A 17204-nucleotide genomic window follows, 5' to 3' on the forward strand; every position below is an offset into this window, starting at 1 on the left:
ACAAAGAAACTGCTCTTAAACACTCATTTTGGCTTTTTTTAGGTCTGTAAGATTAGATTCCCAATTTTCAAGTTTCTCATGTTTTTATTCCTTACAGTCTTTTAATTAGAAAGCTTTGCTTTAAGGCAACATCAAACAGTTAAATGTCTCAGTATGGAAATAATCAGCCTGTTGACAATGTCAAATGTTAAGGCAAAAGGCTTTTGAGACTGTATGGTCACACTACAACACTGTGCAGGAATCCTCCCCTTAACATACTTTAATTCCTAAAGCAGCTGTAAGACACATGTGCATACTATCAATGTCTTCTCAAATGCATTTATTCTACTACTCCCACACAAAAGGTAGGGGAGGAGATCTTATTTAAAAACCATTACAAAGATACAACTATTGAATCCAGGTTGCCACAGAAATCATTTAAGAAGGAAAACCATTGTCTCTCAACAATGAGATAATGCCATGGGGGATGGATGATTATCCATGAGATAATTTTGTTCCATTGTATTCTAAATCTCAGTTGCTTTCCCTTCCAAACACAGCACCTTGGGGTATGAGAGCTTATTATAATTTATTCTCTAATATACATTCAAACCAAAACACTAGAGTATAAGCTATCATTTAAAAAAGGGTTTGTTTTTTTCCCCCCAGTCCTCTATGTTGGTAGGTTGCATATTTTTTAAAAGAAAACGGAGAGGGTCTTTATAAAACAAGAACTCTTCAGTTGCAGTTCCCATCAGATTCTTACTTCTGGGGATGACAACTCACAATATTGAAGTAGCCTTGATGCTGCAAGTCACCCCTGGTTCTCCTTATCTAAGTATTTAACAATCAGACCAGGATCAGACTACTCCTTTTAGAAGTAAGTGTTCTTGAAGGCTTAAGATGATGATTAGGTCTCTGTATCACAAATAATAGTTCAAAACACTTGGACCCTTTTGAATCCTCACAGAAGTCTGGCATCAGTATTTTAAAATAGATATATTTAAGAGTTGTTTTATCTAGGGAGAAAAAGGATTTACCATGTTGTGATTTCTTCATGATGATCTCAAAACTAACTGAGGAAAGGGGGCAAAATTTTGCTGCCACAGACTAATGCGGTTACAGCTTAGAAACTTTTCCCGGTTTTCAGAGCACTTTGCTGAGGGAAGACAGAAATGCAGTCTCCCCTTTCTCTTGTACCTGGAGCAGTACTCAGTGGCTGCAGACAAGCCTCTTTGTTCTTTAACCCCCAACTGAACCATGGGTGTCAATCTCACAAGCTGAAGCAGAACTCTCATCCTGATTCAACTGGTTCAGGTTTTGCGAGAAGGGCAAAATGAATACAGTTCTTCAAAATCCAGACACTGCGGGGGAGAAGGGGGAGAAAGGTGCACTGGATTATGTAGTCTCTGTTTATTTGCAAAATCTGATGGGCGGTTTTTGTCCCTTTGGCGTGTGCTCTTAGCTGCTGACATAGAGCTGGAAAAAGGGAGGCCCATGGCAATTCTGCTAGCTGTGGCTTCAGCCATGACCTCTAACTTCAAGACATGAACCCAGTGTCCTAGCTGAGTTACTTTAAGCAGGCTGGGCCTGAGTGCTAAGGCTGTCATTCCTTCCATGAGAGTATTCCCACTGGCTAATGAGCTGTGGGATAACAGTTTGGTTATTTTACCCACATCTGCTTTAGCAACAAGCAGAAAGTTGTTACCTGCTAGATGAGTGCTAAAAAGAATTGGTTTAAAACAAAAAACCCAGTACTATCACAAAAACGAACAAAACATGAAAGTCCCTAGCCCACTCTTCCAATAAAACCAAAACCAAATCAGAAAACTAAGAGCATGGAAATACTCTGAACAGAGCTCAGCTTCATGAAAATCTATCTGTCAAGTTTACATGCACAATATCCTTTATTAGAAAATAATTGCAGGCAGTCCTTGATAGATGGTATGTAGGGAAGACAGACAACAACCTACTGTGCTGTTTTCTCTTTTTTCTTTCTTACTTTTTTTCTTTTTTGTAGTATTTAACAGGCTACAGCACAAGACTGAGTGCCATGGAAGCATGGGCTATTGAGGAGAAAATATTTTATCAGTAGCAGCAACACAACTGTCAGCTCCTGCAGAATTTATTCTCTGCTATTCTTTGACTCTTGCTGTCCTTAGAAAACTATTTTTCATTGACTTAAATCTCTCCCATCCCAAAATACCAACATTGACTGAAACCTGAGATCACAGTATGAGCATCTCTCTTCTTTCCTATAACAGTAATAAGGCTTTGATTAACTTAAGTGAAAAAAAATCAGATTTTTTTTAGTAAAGATTGAAAAAAGGCAGTTTTAGTTTCCTTTATCAACAATTTTTCTTATTTACTTTGAAGGTTGTTTCTGCACAGTTCTGAGACAGATGAGTCTTTACAGAGACCAGCAAATCAATGTTCAGGGGCAGAGGAGCAACTATGAAATCAGAGGATGCATTTTGTGAAGACCTGTATGAAACTTGCAGTTCAAGGCTATGCTATTACAAGGGTAATATAAAGGGTTGTATTGGCTTATCTCTCTTCCATCTACAGAAATGAGTGTATATAAATAACTATCTGCAGGCACTGGAAACAGTAAGCGGCTGAATTATGACAGCAACCTGTTTCACCAAAAATTATAGTTAAACACACAGTGCAGTCTGGGAGAGGTTTTAAGAGACCTACCATCTCAAAAAGATGACAGCAAGGTAGCTGAATCAATTTTCTTATTTGAGATCTTCAAGTTGAACCTGTAAGTGTACCAATATGTTTACTTCACTGCCAGGTGTGCTGAAATCCTCTGAAACTCTTGAGACTTGATTCTTTCAGTATTCATGTAGCTATCTTTATTGCATGATAATACAGTCTGACAAAGGAACGTCCAAAAACTGGTGTAACTGATGCCACAATAATGGTGAACTCTGCTGCATACAGTGATGCTACAGTTATGGAATAAATCCACTTTAAATGCTCCAGGGAGACAAGCCCTTTGTCCTACCACCAGAGGTGGTATATTATTTACTTCATGTACCAGGATTTGGAAAAGTATAGGACAGAAACAAGTTCCCAGTATGCTATAATTAAATTTTTTGCTTTTAGTGTTTTGGAAACTAGCAGCATCCTTCCACTAAGGAATGTGGCGCATAGCTCACAAATTATTTGTCCTGTCTTCTCTCTAACACTGTTTAAGTTAGGTGAGAGATGGAAGGAAAAGCTTAACTTTCTCCAACTGTTTATTAACTCCTGCAAGACAAGAAAAGCTACAATCATATGTTAAAATATTGTATTTCTCTGTTTATATTGGTGTTTTAGAATACATAAGGCAACCGATTTAAAAACATTTTCTCCAAGAAATCCGATCTTAACAATGAACCCTATGTGATCACAGGGAACAGATTTAAGTGCCAAGTGGTACATGCAGGAGATCCTTCAGTGGAGTGCTGAGAGTCCCATGAGGTGTGGTTCATTTACTTTTGTTTCTTTGGCTGTGAGGCAATGAACAGTGCCACCAGACAGTAGATAGTCCCTCCTATTGTCAGAGCCATTGTGGTCCGATAGAGCAGCCTGTCTGGATATCCTAGCTTCAGGTGTACTGGCAGGCCATCTGATCTCTGTGGGAAGAGGTCAAGGAGAAAACAAGCAAAAAACAAATTAACACCCATACTGAGGTCATTGAGGAATAAGCTACCTTGAGTAAATTAAGAGACTTCCAGGAGGGAAACCTCCTGACAAACAGGCTCACTACAACCAAGTGTATTTTGTCTAGCAAGACAAATGCAAAAGCAAGTTAATTTTGTTAGCCAAAGCTGTTAAGTGCAAGCAGAAAGAATATATCTTGAAATGTTTCTCAAGAGGACCTGGATGGGAGAAGTGTCACTAACAACAGAATGTGAAAAGATATGTACAAAAAATTATTCACCAAGTCAGACTGACACATTCCAAAGTGGCATGTAAGAGAGAAAAGGGAACATTACATAAAGCACATTCTTGAGGCTTAAACAAAAGCTTAACTAATTTGTTTTAAGAAAAGTCCTACATTTAGAAATTCCATAGCTAACAAACTGGCTTTGAAAACTTTGCTGTGGTGCTCTTATACTACACTATAAACAGCTTCAGCAACATTCAAATTATTATACACAAAACAATAATGATTTGCTTTGCTCTTTCACATCTGCTTTAAGGCATACACGTGGATTCCCATAGAGGAAGTGCTTCCAATAGTCAAACAACCAATTTCAGCAAAAAGACAATGTTACTGCATTTATCCACCTTCTGTATTTATCTACTGTACAGGGAATATTATATACTTTGTAGTATAGTACAAGTACACAGGTTATACTGTATGTGACAGTTTCTTGACTAGACTTTACAGAATTTAGGTATTGTAGAATGGCAAAAGTAGTTAGCTATGTTAAAATAAGGACAGATATGGCCCACTCTCCAGTTTTCTTTAAGTTACTCTCAAAATTGTCATTACCTGAAAAACTTTCTGTAGGTCTGGCACCTTGTTTGGACTCAAGAAAGGATCAGCTGCTGGTAAACCTGGAGCAGGTTTACTTGTCCCAAAAATCAGATCTGGGGATTCAGTGGGAACTAATGGTTTGAGTCCCTGCATAAATAAAGATTAAAATATCAAGGTATACCACACTTGTAAATGTACCAATTGTTACATTAGGCAGGCACACTGCCAGTCATTACAAGGATACATTACAAAGAGTATTGTATTATCTGTATATTATCTGGTATGAAGACTTGAGACAAATACATTGTTGGCCCACCGATATCTCGGTGACAACTTGGGGTTAGAGCTTAGGAAGGAAAATAGCAGCCTCCTTTCCAATCTCCTCATGGCATGAATTTATAACTGTTATTTTTCTGTGCTGGTATTTGGTCCAAATTACTGCTTTTGTTTTGCACACAGTCTATATAGAACTCTCTCTGAGCAGTAGGATTAGGATCGAGGATCCCTGATGCTAAGGTCGGAGTGAGGAATGAGCTCTACCTCCTGAATGCTGCAAGCAGTAGCCATAAAAAACTGGGCCTTAAATAATTTGGATGTATAGTTTGGGGATTCAAAAAAAAAAAAAAAAAAAAAAAAGTATGTTGATCATTTGGGTCATACAGAAGTTGTAAGTGGTGCTCAAGGCCCTTCAGAGACCCTAATATTGTACACATTTTGTGTAGGTGTAACTACATCCTATAGTTCAAATGTTGCTGCAACTTCCCACACCCCAATGTATGTCCCATGAGAAGCACAGCTCAATTTCCTTTCAGTTCACAAGGTTGTACTTGCATTGTAGGTATTTGCTATACCTAGAAACTACATAATTAAGTTCTGTGATTAAGAGCACAAAGTCACAGCCAATATGAGGTGGCCTCCTTGTCTTTATTACTGTAGTTAAATTTAAATTATGTCTGGACACACAGCAGTGATGTTTCACATTGTGGTTCTCAAAACAGCTGCATTTTTTTTTCCTAACTTGCTACAGAATTTAAAAGCATTGTACAGTCAGTTCAATGCAACAGGTTTTTATTACAAACAGAAGCAGTCACAGGTCAAGTTAAGACTGCACTGAAATTCTGGTTTCTGTTCAAAGGACTACTTGATGCATTTTATATTGAAGAGAACTGTCTGATAGTATTCGGAGCTGGAAGCAGACTGGCACTCTTTCTTTTGTGCCAGCCATAGACCAGATGTGTTTTCCTTATGCAAATTCTCTGCTGCAACAGGCATCTTCAGCAGAAAAACCAGGTTTCTGAGCCTCCCAAAATAGCCTATGGAATGGTCATCAGTGCTATACCCTGAAGATGTGGGTTCAGCTCCCCATTCTTCTAGTGCCTGACTGAACGTTAGAATCCAGTTGTGACCTTTCTGGTTATGTTTTGAAAGGCAGCAGCAAAACTCAATTTCTCAGCACATTCAGTAACTAATGCCTTCCTGCTGAGCAGGTTTGCACAGAAGGCAAGCACTGAATTATTTAAGACCAGTGAACAGTTCTGGCCACAGTGCTATGAAGGAACCATCCAGAGAACTATTATTAGCCAGGGGAAGTTACTAACTATACATTCAAGGCTATGTACCAGCTACATCAGAGGCCTTGAAGAAAGCAATTCTGGACAAGTATTTTTGTCTATAGGAACTGTAAGTACTTTATTAGATTTGTCTTTAAAAAGTTGGTGATTTGACGGAAATAACTATAGGGCAGATGTTTATACTAAATGTGCAGGTGACTTCTTCTCCAAAGCTTTTCTTGCCTTCTCAATTGTTAGTATTGCAGCAAATGTGAAAATGCACATCTTTCCTGTGCCTTAAAGTTTCTAGTTCTTAATCTCCCTTCTGCCTTCCAGAGAGCCCAACATTTTCAGGAGCAGTGCCCTCTAATAACATCAATAGTTAGTAAATCAACAACTGTAGGTTATTGCATACTTTTTCAGCCTTTAGAAATATATTCCTGTTCAGATGGTTGTAAGATCCCCTTCTGCAAGAGCCATAGCAGAGTCAGACCTGACTCAAGTGACAAACTTCATTGTGAAATCAAATGGAAACAGTTCAGAAAACTCACATAATCATCAGTGTACTGGTATAAATTACTTCCAAAGCAGCATGGTGCCACTTCAGGACAACACATAGCAATTTAAATAAAAAACATTGATGTTGTTCACTGGCTTCAGGAAACAGTACAACAAAACACATGCTGCAGAAGGGAGACAGTTCAGTTTGCTTAATCCAGACACTGCATTAATTAAGGTTCCTCACCAATGTAAAATTTCACTTGAATTCCAAGTGAATTGAGTCTTGGCCAACCCCAAACAAGCCCAGTTAAATTAGTGCAAATGGGTGGCTGTTCCAACTTGTTACTTGCCTTATCTCAGTAACTTGTGGTTAGTGAGAGAAACTGGCAAGTGCTTTATCTCACACCCAGTTTACTAAGCTTAGCATGGCTGAGGAAGAAATCCACAGTGTGATGTAAAGGCTGAATTGCACAGCACAAAATTTTTAAGAACTGACACACCTTAAATGACCCTTGGTCACTGTATTTAACATTACTAAAACCATGGGTTTATTTAATGACTGGTATCAGTGTCTCACTACACTCAGGATAGTACTGAGGAATTAATGCCTCTACACATTTGACCTATGCTTCATTTTAAAAAAAAAAGTTAATAATTGATAATTCCTCTTTTGATATTAAGGTGTTAAATCTTTTAATCACTACAACATGATTTTTTTTCCAAGTCTTGGACAAAGTACAGCAGATGTAGTTATGCAGAACAGTCAACATCAGCTGATTTCATCAGCATGATACAGCAATTACTTTTTCAAAGTCCTGAAAGTTCTCAATGAAAGGTCAAGACACGTAGCTAATCCAAAAGAGCAAACAGAATTCTCTGCCTACCCTTCTGTAGAGTGTGTTTGTTTTCCTGTCAGAGGTCTGAGGATCTTAGGACTCAATGTATGTGTTGGCTGGCCATCAGGTTCAAAGTTAAAACAAATTTACACCTTTCTAGTGTGAATCTGCAAGTTATATTTACAGCAAAAAACAGTTGAGGACTTGGAGCATAATTTAATGGAGATAGATAGCACCACTCTTTAAATGTAAGGGAAGTTTCTCAAACAGATCTGAGAATGAGAAAGGAGAGAAAACTGAGGAAAGGACCAAAGGGGAATGGGGAAGTTACTCTGAAAATCAGTATTTCAGAACATGCATTGAAATAACTTTTATGAACCTACTGAACCTAGACACTCCTAAACTAAGTAGCAGGTCCTTCACAGTAGAATACACCTCACTGCCTAAAGATAAATATATTTGTTATGACTAACACAAGGCTCTTAGGTAAAACCACTTGAGCCTGTGTGCTGGGATGACAATCCAGTGACAGTGATTTTGTGTATGTATTATCTAGGGCATAAAAGGTTACATATTATAGATTCTCAACAAACTCTAAGCAATTCATATTGGCTAAAATCAAAATATCTGTGGCTCATGGAAGCTTTAACTAGCTAAAAGCAAAATAAGTTGCATGAAGTGAAAATACTGTAGTACAAGTAAATTTCTGCCAGTAAATTTCTTTTGTGTTCAGTAGAAGAACTAGGGAAAAGTTCATGTACTTGTCCTCATCTGACACCATTTGAAACTGGTCCTGGTGACTGCACTTTAAACATAAGCTAACTCTTTAATATTTTTTATTAAAGTTGTAATGGTTACGGCAGTCATTATCCTCCTAAATATGAGGAGTAGTTTTGAAACTATTTCACTTCTTATCTAGCTGAGGAAGTTCCCATTTATTCAAACAAGATAAATTGTTCACACTACTTTATACAACTTTGTTAAATGCAAAATTAAGTCTTCTAAGCATGCTAAGTCTGAGATGGAAAGAACAATACAGATTTCAAACTCAAGAGACTTTTTTTGTTAGTATAAGCTGTTAGTTATGTTACTGTCAGCAAAATAATTTCTGAAATCCATTTAGACTGATATTTTGCAAGCCCACAGTACGTTTAAACCTAAAGCAAAACAGTATTCTGTTGGGAAGCACCAGAATGTAACAGCACAGAACCAAGAGAATTAGTATACTGCATATTTTACCAAGGAGAATTTGAATGGCAGGATGTCTTCACTTTTCCAGAAACATCATAAAAAACAGAAGCATAAAAAGCCATAAAAAACATTTTACATGCTGAACTATAATTTTAATTAAATAGAGCCATGAAATCAATAGGAAAAAAATTGCTTTGTTTTGAACTTAACACCTTAACACTAACAGCGATTACCTTTATTTCAATTGCTGTTTATTGAAAACATTTTTAGCAGACTAATGCATCTAAATGTGTGACCTGGGAATTCAGTCAAGCTTAGGGAGAAAAAAAAGGAAATTCTACAAAAAAAGCTGGCCTAATAACATCATAAAAAGGGATTGAAAGTAACTTCTAAAAATGTAACTTCCAGAAAGGAGGTTCTTGACTGTTTAGGCTTGAAGGCCTTCCCCATTCCTCCCCCAAGCCTTTGCTCTCCACTATGTACATGAAATATCAATATTTATTCTCTGAACATAACTGTTTGGAGAGTAAGAAGTGCCAATCCAATCACTGCAGTAGTGCTGGATGTATTGCTGCTGTATAAGTGCTGAGCATACTAGAATATTATTTATTCCGCTGTCTTCCATTTCTTGCACCCCTGAACCCCAACAGCTATCCAGGAAGCCTTCCAAAGCGATGGGGAAAGACAAGGACAAAAAACCTTCTTGGGACAAAAACTGCCATATCAGAAACTCTCTATCACCTCAATCTTTACATAAGATCCTAGAGTAATTCAAGATGGAAGGGCCCTCTAATGCTCTTTAGCCCAGAGTGCACAGCCTGCCTCTCCAGGCAGCTGCTCCACTGCCTGACCCTTCCCACCAGGGTCATGTCTTTCCTTCTGTCCAGCCTGAACCTCTCTTCTTGCAGTTTATACCTGGTGCCTTTTACCTTCCCACCAGGGACCACTGTGCAGAGCCCGGCTCCATCCTGCTAACCTCAGCTGGCTGCTGACCTCTGCTGAACTTGCTCCAGTTGCTATTCCCAGAGCAAGAGGCCCACAGCTGGACACAGCACGTGGATGTGATCCAGTAAGTGCTGAGAGGGGACCGTGTCGCTGTCCTCCATCAGCAGCTCACAGGGTGATACAGCCAGGAGGCTGCTGCCTTCCTGCCGGGCAGTGCCTCCAGAGCTCCACCACACAGCTGCTGCCACCAGCCCCTCAGGTGCCACCCCATAACCATGCAGGGGCTCTACCTAACCCCAAACCATAGCCCTAAACCCTAACCCGTAAAATCAAAAGAAAAAGCTGATGGAGTCGCTGTTCCTAGAGGTGTTTAAGGAAAGCCTGGACGTGGCACTCGGTGCCATGGTCCAGCTGACATGGAGGTGTTCGGTCATAGGCTGCACTCGATGATCTCGGAGGCTTTTTCAACGGAACCGATTCTGTGATCCGGTGATTTTAAAACCCCGCCAGGCACCGCTCAACTCTGGTACAATCCTCGTGACGAAACCGCGTTAATTTCTTGCTCTAAGCCCCAGTACATCCCAGAGCTGACTCAAGGGCTGCGGGGCAGAGCGCGCCTCCCGCCTCGCCCAAGGTCACGCGAGGGGCCGGATACGCTCGGTGCCCGCGGGGGCGGCCGATCCCTGCCCGGCTCACCCAACGCCCGCGGGGCCGCAGCCCCCGCCCGGGTGCGGGCTGTTACCTGTGGGGTGTAGGCGGCGGCCGCCGTGGCCCCGGCGAGGCGCTGCGCGAAGCCGCTGAACTTGTAGTACATGGCGGGCCGGGGCGGGCACCGGCTGCGACGGCTCGGCCGAAAGGACCCGCCCCGCCCCCCGCCGGCTCTTGTGCGGCGCCGTAACGCTCAAGGGCCCCACCGGCTGGCAGGGACGCCTGCGCGGGAAAGCGCGGAAAGAATGAGATTAAAAAAAAAAAAAAGTCCGAAAAAATACAGTAGCCTGCACCAGAGCAGTGCGAGCTCGCCTCTCCCGAGCACGCCCGCCGCTCGCGGAAAAACGAGGCCGGCGGCAATTTCCAGTCAGGCAGGGAAGCTGAGCCCCCGAGGCGGCAGCGGCAGGGACGGTGCGGGCGGGATGCGAGGCTCCGCCCACGGCGGGGGAAGGCCGCGGTGGCGGGCCCTGGTCTGCGGCGCTGCTGTGCGGCGCGCCGCTAGTCACAGAATCGCTTAGGTGGGAAACGCTTCCGAGAGCATCGCGTCCAGCCTGTGGGCGATCGCCACCGTGTAACCAGACCAGGGTACTGAGTGCACGTCCAGGCTCTCCTTAAACACCTTCAGGGACGGTGACTCCACCACCCCCCGGGCCGACCATTTCAGTGCCTAATCGCTCGTTCTGTGAAGAAATTCCTACCTAAACCTCCCCAGGGGCAGTCTGAGGTCATTTCCTCTCATCCTGCCGCTGGTCGCCTGGGAGGTGGGGCCGACCCTCACCTGGCTACAGCCCTTTCGGGGAATTGTGACAAGATTGAGCCTCCCTTTTTTCTCCCTAAACACCCTCAGCTCCCGCAGCGGCTCTCACAGGACTTGTGCTCCACACCCTTCCCCAGCTCCACTGCCCTTCCCCAGCTCCACTGCCCTTCTCTGGACACACTCCAGCACCTCCATGTCTTTCCTGAATTGAGGGACGCAGAGCTGCATGCAGAACTCGCTGTGTGGCCTCACCAGGGCAGGGGAAGGATCACTTCCCTGGTCCTGCTGGTCGCACTGTTGCTGATACAGGCACACTCGAGAGAGACACTAAATATTTATTTCGGAGTTGCACAAGCCTGGGTCCTCAGTGATGTTCCAGAAATCAAGTACAGCAACTTTTTACTTCATATGTATTTTAGAAAAAATGAGGCATTAATGGTAATTGGCTAGAAGTTACCTAGTTCTCTTTTTACTTATTATTCTATATTCTATTTGTCAACGATTTTCCTATTTCCCATACTAATTAGTCCATAGGCTCAGTCTTCCTCTTTTCTTGGGACTGTGGATTTCTTGAGTTGATGGTCTGAGTCGGTGGCTGCCACCTCCCTCTCCCAGGATTACATTTTACCCACTCAGAGCTGATTCAGCACAGCTGCCGAGTTGTCTTCCTTATCTTGGGAGTTCTGTCAGATGTCTTTGTGGCCTGTAAATTCTGCATTCTTTGTGCCCGCTGTCGTTGGTTCATCCTTCTTCCTACATCTTAAACCTTTGTTAACCTCCCACTAGGTCTGAGACCACTGAATCACGTCAAGCCCTAAATCTTAATAAGGTTTAATAAAACAATTCTACCAACAAGAAATTTGTCTTTCTAACCCCTGGACACCACTGAGAACTTGCTTGTTAGCTGCCATCTGTTTCACAGATTAACTCTTCTTTCTTTTTGATTAGGCTACAATGTATACAAAAATCAAACAACATCCTTTCTTAAGAAAATTTTTACATATTTCACATTTTGCAACAGATACAACAGTGGTTTTGTTTTCTGGAACTAAATCTCTGTGTCTCCACTCTAACAAGCGATTCACATGTCTCTCATCAAGGTATTCCCTTCTCTTCTGCCATCTTCCAAAAACATCTGAAATGTTTAATTTGTTGTGTAAAATAGGGCTCTTGCTAAACAAAGTCAGCATCTTAAACCGGGGGACCGTGATATGATGCTACTTCTGTTTGTGAATTTATAGTGTTCCTGGGAAGTCAGCACCCCTTCATCTGCCGTAGGACATGGCACAGCCTTGCCCTGCACAGAGCTCGTGGGCCTGTGGTATTCCTCCATCACTCCATGCCTGCTGTGGATCCCAGGCAGGTGCCAGCTGGCATGCTTTAGTGACCCAGAGCATCCTGCTGTGACAAGCCTGACAGCATGTATTCATGGCTGGAGTTCATGCTGTGGGTTGGCTGAAATTAAACATACTGAGGCCTGGCTGAAAAGGATCATTTGTTGGTAATGTTTAATCATTAGTGGCTTCCACCAGTTAGATCATTGCTCACTGAGAGTCCCACATGCAGTTTTGAAGATATGTTTGCTATAAAAATATCTGTGGTCATGCACTGAGTGAAAACTATTAAAATGTGCTTTGCTTATAAACTGGGGGAAGATCTATTCATAGGAGATATTTTAGAAAGTAAAATACCCATATAAAATGTGTGATATGATTTCTTTACCCACCCGTGTAACGCCTTCTTCTTAGATTTTAGAATTTGAATTTGGTGGTGGCAAAAGGGAGCCTTGAGTTGTCTTGGATTTATCGCCTTTTGAACAGACATCCTATACAGGATAACCACTGCTCAGTAACAGGGGAAGCTTTGCACATCCATTCACTTGTGAGAGCAGGGCTATGAACCGGAGCCCTGGGTCTTTGCTGCACCAATTCTTGCTTATGCTGTTGTCCTGAAGACAGGTTTTCTTCTTGGGAAAATTTCAAGCCCACAAACGCTCTCTGTGCTGTTCTCCTGTTGAGAGAACCAGCTGGGTGCTCCCTGTGTAGTTCCCTGAGTGGATGTTCTGACTCTGTCAGGAACATTAACTGGAGAGAATATGTTATTTGCTCAGTAAGTAGGAAATTTATGGAAATATTTTGTAAATGTTACAGGAAGAATTGTGAAATCCCTGTAGCTTTCAAGACTAGGCAGTATTAAAGAACTGGAAGATGTGCTGCATAATTTATGGTTGGAAAGAATTTGCTGATCAGGATTCTGTTTATTCCTGAGAAAAATAAACTAAAAGTGATTTGATGACAGGTCTGTCTGTAGTGGAGCAGACGATCTTAAAGGTGTGGTACACATATTCTTTTAGTAGAATGATATGAATCATAAATGGGTTTGTGTGGTAACAGTCCTGACCTTTTGAAATCCATGGGATCTAGCTCGTATTATAATGATTCTGGGTATATTTGTCTGCAGGTTCCTTCAGTTCAGTTCTTCCAGCATTTGCCAGAAGAAATAGGTGTTCCAACCTAAAGTTGTGTTGTATTTTGCTGTTCTGCCTTTTGTTCCAGTAGGAATGCATGCTGCAGTACCACATGAGGTTTTGGGGCAGGTCATGCCTTGAGATAACACCACTGAGTTTGCTAGTTCTTGCTTCATTGTTGCTCTTAATTTAAGTTCTTGAAAAGTCATTCAATATTGACTGAAAGCCAGAGAAAGAAAAGGTTCGTGCTCTGGAGCTCCAAGGAAGCTGTGAAAAAGGTACAGATTTATCCTCTTTTTCAGTTAATCAATTTAAGTCTGGATGCTTAAAAGTAAGCTTGCTGCAAGCTGTTGGAACAAAAGCTAGGTGTGATCTCTCTCTTGTTTTAGCTCACAAAATTGAAGGTGGGGAATTGTTTACCTTGCAAGAGAGAGGCATGGGAGGATGACATGAATAAAATTACAGTTACAAATGGAAGTTCTGCTGTTGTTTGTGTACCACAGGGGCATGAGAAAATTCCATGGGAAAAAAAATAATAAGAAAAAAAAAAAAACAGGTATAAAGTCTTTCCTTTAAAGGAAGAAACTTGGTTTTGTCTTAGACTTGTGGTTCACCACTTGCTTTAATCACTAGACTTTTGCCAAGACTGCATTGCTTATCAGGATTGCTGACATAGTGGATAATCAGACTGTAAAACTTGCTGCCATATGAAGTTACTGAGGCAAAATGAGGTCACTCACCCTAGAAGGCTTCAAAGAAAGATTAGGCATTTTGGAAGGTCGTAAAAGTTTGTACAGTTAACATAAACAAAATGTCCTGGAAGGAAAAGACTTCCTGCTTTGGACTTTAACCTGAGGTCTCTCTTTTAGACACTGAGCCACACAGTTCATGGGGACTGGCAGTTGGACATCTGGTCTGTTAGGGATCAGTGTGGTATTGGCAGCAGCTAAGGAAAATAGGATCTGGCTGTTTATTCATTTTTTTCCCAGATTCTTAAGATCACTCTTTTAATACGTGCGAGTTTCTTTATCGTGGCTTGTTCCTGGAATAGCACTAAGATTATGTTTCAAGATGAGTAGATCTCTGGGAGGGAATGAAGGAAGCAGAGTACCTTGAGTTTATTCTGCTTTTTTATTGTTGTTGTTGTTGCTGTGATTATTGTATTTATTTTCTTTTTGAGGATAAAATAAATAAAAAACAAGACCATAATCAGTTGCTTAATGAACAAAACCATCATATGCTGATCATTATTTCAGCACAGATGTCTGTAACTCAAATTCTGTCAATCTGCCCATGCAACTCTGTTCTTGAATTGCTGAGAACAACTGTGTGGGTGGATGTAGAACATAAAATTGCCATGTGCACTTATGTTTTGTTTATGCAGTACTCATTTTTAAGAGTACTAGATTGGATTTGCTTAATATTTGCTTTGTATATGTGTATACATAATATTTACAAACCCCCAAATTAGATGATCACCAAGACAAACTTTATTAATGCAAGAGGCTGATATTGCAAACACATTCCACTTGATGTATCAACTGAAAGAAATAAATCCATACATGCACTAAGGTGGTAGTTACCTCTAAAACTTTTACCTGAATTTATTGGTTCTTTTTCACCCATATGCACTCCATACAGCAGAGGTGACTTGGAAATAGGCTTCTATTGACAACTAAGAGATTTCTCTTTCATAGATGTGTCAATACTGAAAATTAATAAAAATTGTAGAGTATTTTAAAATAGTAATAGATTTAAAATATTAATATAGATTTAACCTAAGTTTTTAATGTGTAACTTTCTCCTAACAGAATTCTTGCATTTTTTGAAGGAGATAGTATTAGGGAGGCAGTCATTTATATCTTCTCCATAAATTTAGAAATAATTCTGTATTTCACTTCTGTTTCCTGGGCACTTCTTTGTCTTGAGATAAGGCTTCTACATGTGAAATACTTCATAGCAATAGTTACTTACTAGCAATTTTGGCAATAAAGGCGTTGTGTTCACTGTTGTATGATGGGGATCAGGAATCATTTTTAAGGTTTTGGATCTTATCTGGGGATATCTACCTCTTGTTACATATGTGTAGTATTCTTTTCAGGTTCCCATGCAGACCTTGTCTGAGGAAGTAAATGAAGGAAGTGAAAACTTTATTATGTCATTATAGTAAGGGCTAAAGAATGAATAACACTTCTGGGGCAGTAGGTTATGGTTTTTATAGACCATTTCTTTGCAATTGTGTATTACCTGAATAAAAGCAGAATGGAAGCTGTGAAAACAATGCTTTATTCCAGGTGAGCAATTCTTTTATTGTATATTCTTTTATGCTCCAGTTTCTAGATGTGGAAAGCATTAGAGGAACCTACAATAAATATTGCTTTCACTATTTTTCAGCTTTGTTGTCATTGCTTTTTTTTCCCCCTTGATTTTCAGAATTGCAGAAGCAAAGTAATTTTTTCATCTGATTGAGACATCAGTGTTGGCTGTCAGTAAAATAAGAATCACATAAAAGCCCTGTTCATTCTAGTTTTGAGAGAGTAATTTCAAAATCTCCAGGCTCTATCTCTATGGCTTGTAACACTTCCCAGTTTTGAAATGCTGCACTGTAAAGTTGGATATTTTGCTTCTGGCTACTGGCTTTGACACGGATAACCAGAGGTCAAAGTTTATGTGCATGCTTTCTATGCTTTCTCCTGCAACACAGTTTCTTCTTTTATAACCAGAAGTGAAATCTCATGATTGCAGTACTTTACTGTTCCTGAGCTTTTCCTTTAAACACTGTATGTGTAGGGAAATAAGTTCCCAAATAAAATGAATGGTATCCTTGGACATTGAGAGGTAAAATGCATCTTCAAGGCTTTCTGTTTTCACAGTGCTACCAGTCTTCTCTCACCTCTTCCTTTTCCCTCCCTGGGCTATAAGCATTTTTCTCTCAAATAATCTACAGTACACAGCAAAAATTTCTTTTTCTCAGATATTGTTGCAGATACTGGAGGAAGATGCATTGTCCTTGTATTTAATTCCTTCCTTTCAGCATTTTCATGTGCAAATTCACAGGTTGGAGTCCAGAGACAACCACATCCTCAGTGCAGTATTATAACAAAATTTCCTGAATAAATCAATATTATGTTATAAACAAAAAACCCAGACCACCAAAAACCTCCCTTGCAGTTGTGTTAGAGGAAATGTTCTGTACAAATGTCTCATTTGAAAAAGATCAATAGTCAGGTGTTGTGATGGACTAGAGAAAGATGGCATGCAGTGTTTCTCGGTATTAACAACTAAATTACAAATGGTATTGGAACCAAACAGGGCAATTCATGCCTGGGGGCTTGACTTGAATACCTAAGTCTTTTACTTTCTTGGCTCAGTGCTCACTTGCCAGTCATACTTAATTTCAGTTGTTATGAGAACACATTTCAGAACATTCTATACAGCTATATTTGGACTTAATCTGTCCTTTCCCAACAATAACACTGCCCTGTATTTACTCTAGCAAATCCATGGAGAAGGCAAAAATCAATGAACATGTAGCATTGCAAACACCAGCTGCTCAAAAATCATGAGATTTGGTTTAAAAACTTGTCAGTTTATTAATATTTTAGTACATGTCACATTTTACCACTTCTCTGTCATGCCTCAGCTATAAGGAACGTGTGTAGATGAAAGTCACCTTTCACATGATGAGTTTCAGTAACAATTTTCATAAGTAATAAATGTCAAAAGTTGGAAATGTCTGTGTTGTAATGTGCTGAAGATATAAATTGTTGGAGCTCCACCCTCAAATTAGAGC

At 40.5% G+C, this 17204-nt stretch overlaps 1 protein-coding gene across 2 annotated transcripts; it reads right to left on the minus strand.

The window, feature by feature from the left end:
* Window positions 1-2814: 2814 nt before the first annotated feature.
* LOC121358652 (cytochrome c oxidase subunit 7A-related protein, mitochondrial) lies at window positions 2815-10609 on the minus strand. Of its 2 annotated transcripts, XM_041477044.1 has the most exons (3): window positions 10222-10609; window positions 4472-4603; window positions 2815-3605 (listed from the first exon to the last, which is right to left on the minus strand). In XM_041477044.1, the coding sequence occupies exons 1-3, from the start codon at window positions 10291-10293 to the stop codon at window positions 3462-3464; spliced, it is 348 nt and encodes a 115-aa protein (XP_041332978.1). In that variant the 5' UTR covers window positions 10294-10609; the 3' UTR covers window positions 2815-3461. The 2 variants fall into 2 exon arrangements, with proteins under 2 accessions (XP_041332978.1, XP_041332979.1); XM_041477045.1 differs by lacking the exon at window positions 4472-4603 and having other exon boundaries at window positions 3210-3605; window positions 10222-10590.
* Window positions 10610-17204: the final 6595 nt, after the last annotated feature.

Source organism: Pyrgilauda ruficollis, unplaced genomic scaffold (assembly GCF_017590135.1).
Source record: "Pyrgilauda ruficollis isolate IOZ18807 unplaced genomic scaffold, ASM1759013v1 scaffold4, whole genome shotgun sequence".
Classification (NCBI taxonomy): domain Eukaryota; kingdom Metazoa; phylum Chordata; class Aves; order Passeriformes; family Passeridae; genus Pyrgilauda; species Pyrgilauda ruficollis.